The sequence below is a fragment of the Balaenoptera ricei genome, chromosome 19, assembly GCF_028023285.1.
Source record: "Balaenoptera ricei isolate mBalRic1 chromosome 19, mBalRic1.hap2, whole genome shotgun sequence".
In the NCBI taxonomy this organism is placed as follows: domain Eukaryota; kingdom Metazoa; phylum Chordata; class Mammalia; order Artiodactyla; family Balaenopteridae; genus Balaenoptera; species Balaenoptera ricei.
Window position 1 is genome coordinate 12,802,391 of NC_082657.1, and position 13,684 is coordinate 12,816,074.

Consider the following 13,684-nt stretch of genomic DNA (forward strand, 5'->3'; position numbering starts at 1 on the left):
GAGGAGACTGATGAATCTAGAATCAGACTGCCCACTCTGAACCTGTTTCCTCATCTATTAAATGGATAATAATAACAGTAACAGTAATGATGATGATGATGATGATGTAAATAGTTACATAGCACTTATTTTGTGCCTAGCTCTGTTCTAAGCACTTTTGTGGATTAATTCACTTAATCCTATGCATTTGGATTATATCTAACTCCCACTATAAACAACAAGAAGCAATAATATCAGCAGACACAAAGCACTGTAATTTTACGGGCCCTGTAAGTGCTCTACCTGTATCAACTTATTTAATTCTCACAATAATCCTATGATGGAAAACTATTTTTATCTCCATTTTAAAGATAAGTAAAAGAGGCATGGAGGGAATGAAGGCCTACTTCATAGCCTCTTGTGATGATGAATGAGGTAACAAGTGTTACTATTTTCAGCATCTCTTCAAACCACCTCCATGCCTGCTCCTCCTCCCCTGACCTCTCTCCTTAGCCCCAGTCCCAAGGTCCACTCACATTCTTGTCTCTCACCCACCTCCTCCTCCCCTCCCCACAGGCCTGCCCTAGTCCAGCCTTGTGCTCTCCCACTTGGGTTCCTGCCCTGGCCACCTCCTGTACTCCACACCTCCGCTCTGGCCCTCTCCAATCTACCCTGCACATGGTAGCCAAACGGATCTTTCTTATGCATCACTGTAACCCTCCCTTGCTCAAAACTCTGCCATGGCCCCCTAGGGCCCTTAGAATAAACTCCAGCCTCCTCCAAATGACCCATGGTGTCCTTAAAGATCCAGCCTCTGGGAACCCTTCTGAGAACTTTCCTCCTTGAACTCTCCTCCAGCACAGTTAACCCTTTGCGATTCTGTACTTCTGGTTCTTTGCACTTGTAGTTCATCTTTTTTTTTTTTTTTTTTTTTTAAGCTAACTCCCTCCCAACTTTCCAGTTTCATCTCAGAGGCCAAGGCAAGGAGGTTGGATGTTGTCCTGGGGCCTCCAGGCCAGCCCCTGATCTTCCACCTCCCCCCAGCTAGATTAGGAACTTCTTCTGGTTTCTCATTGCCCATGGGCTTTCCCATTTCAGCCCTGGTAACTCTGGCTTGTGCTTCTCCTCTTCACAGCCCCATCACTCTGGGCCAGGAGTCAGCCAGCTAGGTGGTTCATGAGGTCGAATAGGGGAGAGAAAGGAACAGATCTCACCTCATCTTTAGCCTGGAGCAAAAACTCACTGCCGTCCTGGGTTCTGTGGGAGAGGACACAGGATCTGGGGGCTCTGAGGCAGAGCCCCAGCCCACCCAACCACCAACCGTCCTCCAGGGAAGCAGGGCATTGCTGGGAGGGGGAAGGTGGGTCCTGGACCCTCCCTCTTGCCCATTGAGGGGGTCTCACTGGAGCTTGAAGACGTGCTTCTTTTTCTTGTAGTCACTAGCCACCTCGCTGGTGGCCTTGTGCAGGCTGAGCAGTGGCTCCCCGCCATGTGTGCCCCCCGATGCTGGGCCCTTGGCGTCCTTGTAGAAGCCCAGCTCCCCCTTGCTGAGCACGCAGTACAGGCTCACCCACGACCTGGGGTGACGACATGGGGCTCAAGGCAGAGTCGCAGCACTCTGCCTGAGTACTCTTCATTAATACCCTTCATGGGCTGAATGTGCTTGAGCCTTCCTCCCTCTGGACCTTTGCCCTAGTTGGGCCATACACCTGGAGTGCTCTTCCTTATGGCAGTTGCTGAGCTGAGAGGAGGGTCTAGGTCTCTGGGTACCAAGCCTTTGTCCAGGCTGGCCCCTGCTGGGGTTGGCCTTCCTTATCCCCTCCCACACTGAGTTTCCTGAAGGCAACACTTAAGCTGTCTCCTCCACAGGCCTCTGCTTGGGCATGTTCCTCGCCACTCCTCCAACACCCCCACCCCGAACCCCGAATCCCCTGAAGGGAGATCTATTGGTCTACTGTCTGGAGTGAGGAATTCTTGTCTCCCCATTCAGCGGAAGCCCCAACCGAGGAGGAAGTCTCCCACGATCAAAATACATCCAGGTGCCCCTGTTTATTCCCACCTTGGTCTCAGCACAAGGAGGAAAGACTACCTCCACAGGCAAAACCTCAATCTGTTCTGCCCAACTCCTTCTGCTTGTTCAACGCTTCCCTTATGGGCTCCACCTCTCCCCAGATTCTGCCTCTCAGTTGGACAAAAAAGAGTTGGACAATCCGGAGCTGGACTCCAAGAGTAGACACATCACTGTTAGGCCCCCAACTGGAAACCTATATGAGGTGCCCCCCACCCCTCAGCCCTCAGTTTGGGATCCGCCCCTTATCAGGCCCTTCCTCAATTTGAAATTGAAATAAATGAACCCACCCCACTCACTGGTTGAAGGACCTCTCCAGGCTCCACCTCACGAGCCTTGAGAATCCTCTAGACTAGACCCCACATCGTTTGCTATTAGCTCTAGTTAACTCTTGGGTTGGTTGCTATGAGATTGGGTAGTAATAACTTTTTCTTCAGGTCCCGCCCCCATCTAAGCTCCACCCACTCACCCATTGGACGCACTAACCTTAAGCCCCGCTCCTCCGGTTCACTGATTGATTCTTTGAAGTTAAGGCCCCCTTTTCAGGCCTCGCCTACCCCGCCACGGGTTGGGCGCCCTAAAGTTTAGCCCCACCCCGCCTCTTCAGACCCACTTATTCATTCATTTGGCCCAGAGCTTGGGACCCGCCTTCCAAAGCCCCGCCCACACGCTCACCGGTTGGACGACTTGCGGTTAGCGTCGAGCTCGCGCTTGCGCAGCAGGAAGCCCTCGTGCTGCACTGTATGAGTGGGCGGTGGCGGAGGTGCGGGGGCGGAGCTGCCCTGGGCCGGGGCGGACCGCGAGCGCCGGCTTCCCCCGCCCTCACCACCCTCTCGGGGCCGCGGCCGCCGTCGCGGCTTGGGCCGGTCACGCGCCCGCGGCCGGTCCGGCCGAGGTGTCCGCTCTGGCGGCTCAAGCCCGTTGGGCAGGCGGCCGGGGGGAAGCTCGCGAGGCTGAGGCAGCGACGGCTGTGTGAAGGGAGGGGGAAGAGGGGTGCTGTCCATAGTGGGGTGTGGGAGCTATCTGTCTGGGGGAACTCACAGGTCTGGGGGTCCCATCTGTCTGCAGGGCAATCTGTCTTGAAGGCGAGTATGGGAGGATCTCAGGGTTGGAGGCCCAACTCTTAAGGGCTCCCCCGGTCTTGGGAGTGGGTCTGTCAGGACTCCTACATTTGGAATCCCTCTCGAACTTTGGGGGAAGGGAGTTAGACCTATGGACGTAGGGGGTGCAGGCAGGTAGATGTCCTAGCATATTTGTAGGAGGAATCTGGGGCCTCCTGTGTGTGTACGGCTGTCAGTAAGGAAATTTGAGACCCCCACTGGGCTAGAGAAAAAGTCCAGGACAGATGTGGAAAGAGTCTGGAGTCTACTTCTGTGTGTGTGTGTGTGTGTGTGTGGAGGGCGGTAGGAGTCTCTTAGGTCGGTGGCCTCATCTTTCTAAGGGAGAAAATTTGTTTGTGGGAGGCATCTGGGGGCCCTCTCCATCCCCTGAGAGCCTCTGCAGGGTTCAGATAGGGGGGCAGGGCCAGGCACTGGTGTTTCTGGGATTCTGACTCCGGTTCTGAGGAGAGGGGCCCCCATACCCCCACCCATACCGAGGCTCAGCTTACCCCAACAGGGAGCCCTGGGCCTGCCTCTTTCTCCTGCAGCTGCTCCACAATGTCAGCCAGGGTGGCCTTCCTGGGGGTGGGGGGGTGGGCACAGAAAGACCCAATGGAACTGGGATGCCTTCTCCCAGAGACCAGCCTGGCTGGCTAGAGGAGCCTCAACCTCTTAGCCTGAGATGCCAGGTCCCTGTCCGCTTCTGCAGCTGCCTGTCTCAGATGTCTGCCTTACACACCACAGGTGCTCAGCACATGTCTGCCAAATGGAAGATGGAACCTCTCTCCCCTCTTGAGTTTTAAGCAACACAAAGACCAAAATGCAAACTGGTGCCTTCAAGCCTTTGAACGTACTGTTGCCTTTTTCCACCCACCCCCTAAGCTTTCAAGCTCCCTGGACTTCGCCCATCCCAGCACTGATCATTCTGGGTCACACTCTCTGGTGACAAGTCTGTTTCCCCCACTGGACTGTGAGCCCCATGAAAGCAGGGCTGGAGCTGATTGGGTCATTGCTCTCCCCAGCACATACCACACACAGAGTGGGCACTCAGCCAATGTTCACGAAATACAAAATTAAAAGGGGTCAGGAAGTCATTGTCACTGAAACGTATTTGACCAAAGGCCTCTTTCTGGGGACACAGCTGGTTGAAGTGATGTGCACAACACACTCAGGATTCTGAAAGGCCTGGGTTCCAGTCATGCTTCACCCAAGCTGAGTGACTTGCCCTCTGTGAGCCTCAGTTGCTCCATCCATAAAATGGATATGATTACGGCACCCAGTTTATAAGGCTGAGAGAGACTGTGATAAAGGGTTTTAACTCCAATCAGGGAGGTGATGGTTCCACCATTAGCCCAGTGGAGAAACTGAGATTCAGAGAGGATAAAATCCCTGCCCAGGGTCATCCAGGGGATTTGATGCAGGGGTCAGAAACTCAGTAGCAGAGAACCTGCACCTGGAGGAAGCCACTGTCACTGTGGGGTAGTGGGAACGACTCCCAACCTCTTCCAGCCTCAGTTTACATCTCTGCAGAACGGGTGCCACAAATGTATCTCCCTCCCTAGGCAGTTCTGAGCCCGGAAGCCCTCTCCGCTGGGCCTGTGCGGCTCCAGGAGCCCTCCGTGTCCCCCTTCCTCCACTCCCTGGGCACATGGGGCCTCACCCCTTGGCCAGGTCTCCTCTGGTGGGCATCTCCTGTTCGCTGGACTCCTGCCGCTCCAACCGCCGCTCCCGCCGCTCGCGCCGCCTCTCCATCTGCTCGTAGCGGCCCAGGGTAAGGCTGTGTGCCACCTCATGCTCCGTTGACTCCGGCCGCTCTGGCCGCCGCCTCCGCGCAGCCTCCTCAGGTTGCTCGGCCGATTCCTGCCGCTCCTGCCGCCGCCTCCTGGGCAGCTCCTCCGCGTGATCAGCGGACTCCTGACGCTCTGGCCGCGGCCGGACCTGCTCCGCTGCCGCGGGGGCCCCAGGGGTCTCCGCGGCGTCCTCTGGTGCAGCCGGCAGGGCCGTGGGCTCCACCCTCCCCGGGACCTCCGGCAGCCGGTCGATGCGCGGCTGGAGGCGCTCCGGCTTGAGCTCCTGGCGCACGTACCCCACCCGGGTCCGCACCTCGGCCGAGAGCGTGTCCGAGGCCCGGCGGGCCAGGGGCTCCAAGCCCCTCTCATAGCCCCCTGGTCGCAGCAGGGGCGCAGCCTTGGCCGCCAGTTCCGTAGGGTCTCCAAAGAACTTGCGCCCCAGTAGTGGGGTGGGTGGCTGCTTGCTCTGTTCTGCCTTGAGTTTCTCGACCTGGGGACAGAGGGGCCAGGCTCAGGTGGAAAGGCGGGGTGGGGGCGGGGCCTGGGAAGGTGGCTCTGGGACATCTGCCTCACCACCTAGTTTATTAGTTATTAGTGAAAAAGCAAGGTTGTCCAGGCCTGTCTCTGCCAGGAGCTTAATTCCTATCTTCTCCGGCAAACACCTAGTGTTCTTTTAAGAATTGGCTAAATCATCACTTTCTCTAGGTGCCTTTCTGCCCCCCCCCACTGCCTCCTTCCTTCAAGACCTTAATACTTTTAATTACAATGGTCTCTTCTCATCATTCTTCAAGTCTCAGATCAGACACCCCCAGGCCAAGACAAGTGTTTCTGGGCTCTCATGTCCCCCTGTGCTTCCCCCATCCTAGCCCTGGACTGTCGCTGGTGACAGGTGACAGGTCTGTCCCCTCCCCCCTTCAATCCTCTCCCCCCACCCCCGTACCCCCCAGGACTGGGAGCCCAATGAGGGTGTGTCTCGGCTCTCACTCAACACAGCGCTGAGCCCGTGTGTTTGTCTCATACAGAGAGATGGGTGTGGAGCCATGGGAGGGGCGCTGGGGCAGGAAATGGGGTGCTGACCGTGGTCAGGCGCCGTAGAGAGCTGAACCTTTCTTCCCAGGCTGCAGCCGCTTTGCGGAAGGCCTCGTGTCGCCGGATAAGCTGCTCTACCTCGTCCACGCTGCTCCCCAGCTCCCGGCTCTGCAGGAGCGGCTCCTGGGCCGTCAGCCAGGCATCAGCCACCACCGCCTCCTGGGCGAACTGGTGCACTTCCAGCACTGAGGAGAGACATTTGGGGTAAGGGTGCTGGGGGCACCTGTGGGCCCTTCACGGGGGCAGTGGCTATTTTTTCTGGCCTTCCACACCCCCTCTGGCTTCCCAGCCCTGACCACTCTGGGCTCTGCAGGAAGGAGAGAGGCGGGGGCTATTTCTGAGGGCACCAGCTTCTCCCCTAGGTTTCTGCCATCAGGGAGTCAATGATAGGGCAGCGCCCTTGTCCACCCTCCCAGGCCTTCATGTTTGCTGCTGAGGACCCATGGGGTGTGCAAAGCATGACTGTCACCCTCTGGGCTTTTCCTGACACGCTGGGGCACATCCCTGTGCCCTTGAGCCACGTGTGTCTGGGGCCCCACTCACTCTGCTGCAGCCACTCCCAATGGCGGTCCCACTTGTCCGACACCTCCTCCTTCCTGGTTCCCAGCTTGTCCAGCTGTGCCTGGATCTGGGAGTGGCGGGTGGGTAGGGAGAGGCATCAGGGGTGGCTCCCACCCCGATGGGCACAGATGGCAGAGGGAGACCCCTGCTCCCCTCCCACCTCGTCAGCCACGGCACTCTTGTTGAGCAGCAGAGAGCGCCCCAGCTCCTGGCAGGCTGTCAGCTCGGGCATCCGTGCCTCCAGCTCAGTCTTCAGGCCCTGGTGGTAGTTCATGAGCACTTCCACCGATGACACGTCCCTACAGTGGGCGGTGGGTAGGAATCCGAGCCATGGGCCGCCTCCCTCGACCTCCCCCACCCCTCCGCATACTCAGCTCCTGATGAGCCCAAATCCCTGAGGCTGGGATTCCACACCACCTCGGGACACCCCCCTCCCATGATCAAGTTCTGAAGGGCCAATCTTCTTCACTGATTCAATGATTCCAACTTTCCCAAAGGGCTAAAATGTCCCTCTTTGGTGATTCTAACCTAGAATTTCAAGATCCAATTTTTCTAATTTTCTAAAGCTATACTTCTGAAGCTTCCACTAGCCAATGATTCTAACCTAAGTCTGTGCTGTCCCGTATGGTAACCACTAGACATGTGTGGCAGTTGAGCACTTGAAATGTGGCTGGTCTGACTTGAGATGTGTTAAAGTGTAAAGTAGACACCATATTTTGAAGATTTAGTATAAAGAAGAAGGTAAAATTATCTCAATAATTTTAATATTGACTACATGTTGAAGTAACAATATTTGGGGTATAATGGGTTAAATAAAATGAATTACTAAAATTAATTTTCACTTGCTTCTCTTTACTTTTTTTAATGTGGTTACAAGAAAATTTTAAGTTATATATGTGGCTCACATTTGTGGCCTGCATTGTGTAACTATTGGACAGTGCCGTTCTAAGCTGTTATATGGCCAAAGCAAAATTCCAAATTTCAGAAGGTTCTGTCAGTCAACAAGCATAGCTTGATAAGACTTAATATGGGGCTTCCCTGGTGGCGCAGTGGTTGAGAATCTGCCTGCCAATGCAGGGGACACGGGTTCGAGCCCTGGTCTGGGAAGATCCCACATGCCACGGAGCAACTAAGCCCGTGCGCCACAACTACTGAGCCTGCGCTCCAGAACCCACGCTCCGCAACAAGAGAAGCCACCACAATGAGAAGCCTGCACACTGCAACGAAGAGTAGCCCCCGCTCACTGCAACTAGAGAAAGCCCGCATACAGTAACGAAGACCCAATGCAGCCAAAAATAAAATAAATAAAATAAATTAAAAAAAAAAAAAAAAAAGACTTAATATGTCCAGGGACTTCTCTGGTCATCCAGTGGTTAGGACTCCACGCTTTCACTGCAGAGGGCCTGGGTTCGATCCCTGGATAGGGAACTAGGATCCCACAAGCCACACCGTGCAGCAAAAAAAAAAAAAAAAAAAAAGACTTAATATGTCCAAATTTATTTCTGATGGTCCCACACTGTAATGATTCCTACCTAAGACTTAGTATGCCTAGAACAATCTCCCTGATTCTCCCCTATCTCCCAAATGTACCCTCCCCGAAATTGTCTACCTCAGTAAATTCACCCATCATTCATCCGTGACTCCTCTTTTTCCCTCAGCCCCTTAAGCTAATCCATCAGTCAAGACTGGACATTTATAACTTGAAAACATACTCTGTGAAATGATATGAAATCTGAGATTTGTTTTAAAATAACTCCGTCAAGGGTGGAGGGGACGTGGGGGAGTGGAGTGTATAGATGAAGATGGGCCAGGTGTTCACTGTACACACGTGGGTTCCCTATGTGTTACCGCTACATCTGTGTAGAGGTGAAATTTTCCATAATAAAAAGATTTTTTCGATTCCTAAACTCAATCACGCCGCCTCATTTCTTCAACGGCCACACTGGGCCAAGCCAACATCACCTCTCACCTGGATGATGGCAGCAGCCTCCTGACTGGCCTACCTGCTTCCACCCTGGCTCTCCACAATCTATTTGCCACAGGTACCTGGAGTGATCTTTCTCAAATGTGTATCATATCACACCACTCCCCTGCCCTAAGCTCTCCCATGGCTCCCATCTCACTCCAAGCAAAGGGAAACTCCTCACCATGCCCTATTGCCCCTCTAACGTCATTTCCTACCATTCCCCACTCTCCCCCCTCACTCCATCCAGCCACAAGGACCACCTAGCCTTTGCTGAAACATGTCTAACGACAGCCTACTTCAGGGCCTTTGCACTTGCTGATCCCTCCACCTGGAAAACCCTTCCCCCCAAAACTTTACCCAACTCACGATCACTTCACTCAGGTCCCCTTACCTTGCTCTATTTTTCTTTTATGACTCGCTGAAATAACATTACGTGTTTGTTTATTTACTTATCTGTTGCCTGCTTCCTCCCTCAGAATGTAAGCTGCATCAGGGCAGGGGCTGGACCTTGCTCACCATCTGGCATACAGTAGGCATCAATAAATATTTGCTGAGTAAACGAATGCAGGCTCAAGGCCCTACAGTTCACGAAAACAATGTTATGTATCCACCACTCTCCAGGCCCTTGTTTTCCTGGACACACTGCTGGGCTAACATTTCCCAGCCTCCCTGGCAGATAGGTTGGGACCACTGAGCCAACAGAACGTGAGTGCAGGTTTAATCCCTGAAAGCTCCCGTGGTATCCGCCCGCTCTCTTTTTCTCATCTGTAGCTGGATGCAGAAGGTCCAGCAAATCACCCCAGGGCTCCCAATCACCGTGGGACAGGCTTCTGCTGGATACTTACATCGAACCGTTATGTGAGCAATAAATCAGTGCCTACTAGCTTAAGCCCCCAGTACACCTCCCTGTCCCTATCTTGCGTCAGCCCATCCCATGCTGCGACACCTCCACAAAGGCAGGAGGACGCACTGTGCTCTGGGCCCCAGTGCCAGGCCTGACAAGGGGTCTTAAAACACAAGAAGCATGTAGAAGAGTGCATGGTAGGTAGAGGTGCCGCACAGGTATTGGCTATTGTGATTTTTTTACGGGAAGGGGACAGCTGATGGGCTGGGGGTGGCTGCCCGAAGGCAGGTAAGAAGCCCGAGGTGGGATGAGGGGCACCTGGGCTTGTCAGCTGCCCCAATCTGGCCGGCGATGCCATCCATCCAGGAGAGCAGGTCACGGGCCTGGCTGTGGAATCGCAGGGCGTCGGCCGTGGAGCTCACGTGCAGGCGGGCGTCCTCGCAGGCTGCCAGCAGCTCCTTCCAGCCCAGCAGCACCTCCTGCTCCCGGCTGGCGATGGCCTCCGCGTACTCGCCCGCGTACACCGTCCGCAGCTGGGCTGCCCCCTCCTGGAGCTGCCGTACCTGAGGGGCATGCCAGGTCGAGCACCAGCCCTCCACGGGGTCCAGGCTCCACCCTCCCTTTCCCACATCTGCTGGCTGGGTGCAGAGCCTAAAGAAGTAAGGAGCCTGCACCCTTGAGATTCCAACTGGGTTTCATTCCTATCCGCTGCCTGATTTCTTTTTGACTTTCCCACTTTCTGACTTCTTTTAGACCCACTACCATATTTCTCTCATGTCTGCTGCCTGATGTTTCTTTGACTTACCTGCATTCTGACTTCTTTTACGCCTACCATCAGGTTTCTTTCAGTCTACTGTCTGATTTCTTTTAGTCTGAGAGCTCTATTTCTATTGGGTCTGCCACCTCATTTTTTCAGGCCCACCTCTATCTTGTTTCTTTCAGGAAACCCTTCCTCCACCCTGACATCTATTAGACATGCTGTCCAATATTTTCCACTCAATTTTTCCAGACCCACTCCCTCCTACCCAATTTCCTTCAGAATCGCTATTCAATTACTATCAGGTCTCCTGCCCAATTTCCACTGGTTCTGCTGTGTGAGTTAGACCCACTGCCCACTCTCCATGAGCTCAACCACCTGATTTCTTTTGGAGGGACCACCATACTTGTATCAGATCCACCATGTAATCACTATCAGTCTCTCTGCCGGATTTCTAACAGTCTTCTGTACGATGCATATAAAATAATTGTCCAATTTCTACCTTCCATTAGACCTGCAACCCAATTTCCTTCAGTTCTACTGCTTGAGTCCTATTAGGCCCACAGCTTCATTTCCATCTGATTTCTCAGATCCACCTCCTAATTCCTATCAGACCCACTGCCTGATTCCTATTAGCTTGGATTTCCATTCATTAAATCCAAACCCACCAAATTTCTTCGAGGAAAATGTGATTTCTATCAGAGACCTGCTGCCTAATTTCTATCTGCCCCACAGCCAAATTTCTCTCAACGCCCTCCCAATTCCTTTTAGACTCTCCATCTGGATTTGAGTAACAGTTTCTAGGAGAACCCCTGCCCAGTCTCCACTGGAAACGCTGTCTAATTTCTATCAGGCATGCTATACCACTTTTCTTCTGTCACTGTCTGAGTCTATGCGGCATGCCATCAGTCCATTTTCTACCTGCCGCATCATGTGATTTCTCCCTGTTCCATGGTCTGTTTTCTATCTATCCCACCATCTAATTTCAGTATGGTCCACAGCCTGATTTTTGCCTGCTCTGCTGCCCCCATCCCTTGGTCACACCGTCCAGGCCCTCCCACCTGCCCCTCCTGGCCGCCAGCTCCCCACCTGGGACACGAGGAGCTGCAGGTCATGTTCAAAGGCGCGCAGGGTCCGCTGCATGGAGCTGGCGCTGGGCCTCGGCTCAGGCGGGGAGGTCAGGCGAGGCAGTCGCCTCCGCTTCTCCTCGATCTGTCCTTGAAGCTCTCGGGCATCGCTGAAGAACTTATGCAGCTCCCGAGAGGCGGCCAGCAGCTGGGCCCGGGTGCCCATCAGCTCCAGAAGCTCGGCCCAGGCCTCGTTCAGCCCGTCCTTCCACTCAGCCATGGTGGCCGCCGCTGTGTGGCCGCCCTCGATCAGCTCGTCCACCATCTGGTTCACTGCCGCCAGCCGCTCCCGCCCTGCCGTGCCGGTCTCACTGGCGAACTCCGAGAATTTCTCCTGCAGCACCTGCCACCAGGAAATGGGGGGGCCCAGTGTGGGCAAAGGTGCTGTCCACGCCAGCCCCCTCCAACCCCCCATCTTGTGGCGGGTGAGAATAATAACAACACTAATGATGACAATCAGAACAAAAAATATCCGACACTTAGCACTCATTCTGTAGCGATAATAGTAACAACAATAATAAAAATAAGATGATAAGAATAATAACACTGTGTTAGGCCCTGTATGTGCTCAGTACTGTCCTAAGGGCTTTACGTTATATTAATCCATCTGTGTCTCAACAGAGCCATGAGGTGGTGCTATTACAATTCTCCTATTATGGATGGGGAAACTGAGGCCCAGAGAACCTTAGTAGCAGACACAGTGGCCACTGGCTCACTGTTCATTCCTGATGCTGCTCACCGTGACGTGCTCAAAGTCCTGGCCGAGCTCAGGCGAGCCAGCTACCACCTCCTTCTCTGCGATCCAGTGCTCGAGCTCGTCCACCTGGCGGCTGAGCTGGTACAGCCAGTACTGCTGCTCCAGGCCCACCCGGCGTTCCTCGCCCAGCTCCTTGAGTGCCACGTACAGGCGGTCCACCTGAGACTGCCGCCGGCTGATCTGCTCGCTGCTGGGGGACAGGGAGGGGCAGGGATGGAGCCCCCTGAGACTTCCAGGACAGAGCTCTGACCCCGTGCCACCCCCCGCTCAGGGCAGAGCTGTGCAACCCTTCAGGCAGGCCACCCTTCAGGCAGGGTTGAGTCCCGTCAGACTCCTTCAGGCGGGACTCTCTTCTGCAAGCCTTGGATGCAGCCAACCCAGCACTTGCATCTCAGCGCTCAGGGAAAACTCTGCCTTCCTAAGCTTGATAAGCTCATCAGCCCCTCTCACCCCCTCCCAGCCTTCCAGTCTGTGGTCCCACACCTGGCCCCTCCAGCGACCTGAGTGGGACTCCAGATCCCCTACTTGGGTCCCCAGCCAACCCACCTCACCTCCAGTCCCAGTCTCCAGGCTCAGGCGGACAGAGGTCTAGCTCTGTGCCTCTGTCTCAGATCTCAGCCCTCGGCCCAGCCTCCTAGATGTGGGCCCTGCACTTAAACTCAGGGAGGCCATGTGACCCGCTGTCCAAGAGGTCTCAGGCCACGCCCAATCACAGTGCTCCAGGCTTTTCTGTCCTAGGGAGAGGACCCTTCTCTGTCCTGAGCTCTTACTTCTCCCCTCAGACCTAGACATCACCCCCCTCCCCTACACTTAAATCTCAGTGCTCCCGGCCCCACCCCCTCCAACATCCCTGCACAGCACTCCTCTCTTCCCGGCCCCCAGCCACTCGCCAAAATCCGAAAGCACCAGCCCGGGCAATGAGGGACCCCTCCCACCCCAATGTCCAATCCTGGCCTTGCCCCAGTTTCCAACAGCGAAGCTCCAGATCCTGCTGGACCGTTCCCTAAGAACCGGCCCGGCCCCCGCGTGGCCCCGATCCCCCGCCCGCCCACCTGTCCGGGTGCCCCATCTCCAGCAGCGCCCGGCACTGGCGCGACAGCTGCGCGATGCTTTCCTCGTAGTTCTCCACGCCCTGCTCCAGCTGCAGGTGCTTCTTGAGCAGCTGCAGGGTGCTCTGTTCGTCCTGGGGGCACACGGCGCCCGCGATGAGGCGGCAGGGGCCGGCCCCGGGCTCCAGCGCCCCCAGGCCCCCCCGCACCCCCAGCCCGGGCGCACCTTGCCCTTGTCCTCACTCATCATGAGCAGCTCCTGCTCGCCCAGCCACGCCTCCACCTCGGCCACGTCGAAGTAATACTGCTCCACTTGGAAGGCGGCGTCCAGCACCTGCTGCCGCCGCTCGGCCGCCTCCCGGAGTCCGGCCCAGGCGCTCTGCAGCTGCTCTTGGCCGCGGCGCACGGCCTCAGCCTCGGGGCTGCGCAGCGATGCCAGGGCGCCCGCGCGCTCCAGCACCTCCTCCAGGCGCGTCCCGTGCGCCTGGATCTCCCGCCGCAGGCCCTGGGGGTGGGAGTGGAGAGGAGCGTTCAGAGGGCGCCTCCACGACTGGCGCCGCCCAGGAGAGGATAACAAACAGCCGCAGATGGCCCACC

General features: G+C 55.6%; 1 protein-coding gene across 1 annotated transcript in view; it reads right to left on the bottom strand.

The window, feature by feature from the left end:
- The window catches only part of SPTBN4 (spectrin beta, non-erythrocytic 4), a 73,686-nt gene that overhangs the window by 378 nt on the left and 59,624 nt on the right, over positions 1 to 13,684 (bottom strand). Inside the window, exons 23-35 of the mRNA XM_059906121.1 lie at positions 13,314 to 13,592; positions 13,091 to 13,221; positions 12,021 to 12,225; positions 11,244 to 11,624; positions 9,716 to 9,960; positions 6,748 to 6,886; positions 6,570 to 6,654; positions 6,015 to 6,211; positions 4,808 to 5,427; positions 3,657 to 3,726; positions 2,723 to 3,015; positions 1,383 to 1,556; positions 1,194 to 1,236 (exon numbers count right to left, since the gene is read on the bottom strand). Of these exons, the coding sequence (XP_059762104.1) occupies positions 1,194 to 1,236; positions 1,383 to 1,556; positions 2,723 to 3,015; positions 3,657 to 3,726; positions 4,808 to 5,427; positions 6,015 to 6,211; positions 6,570 to 6,654; positions 6,748 to 6,886; positions 9,716 to 9,960; positions 11,244 to 11,624; positions 12,021 to 12,225; positions 13,091 to 13,221; positions 13,314 to 13,592 (2,862 nt within the window). The remainder of the gene's footprint in view (positions 1 to 1,193; positions 1,237 to 1,382; positions 1,557 to 2,722; positions 3,016 to 3,656; positions 3,727 to 4,807; positions 5,428 to 6,014; positions 6,212 to 6,569; positions 6,655 to 6,747; positions 6,887 to 9,715; positions 9,961 to 11,243; positions 11,625 to 12,020; positions 12,226 to 13,090; positions 13,222 to 13,313; positions 13,593 to 13,684) is intronic.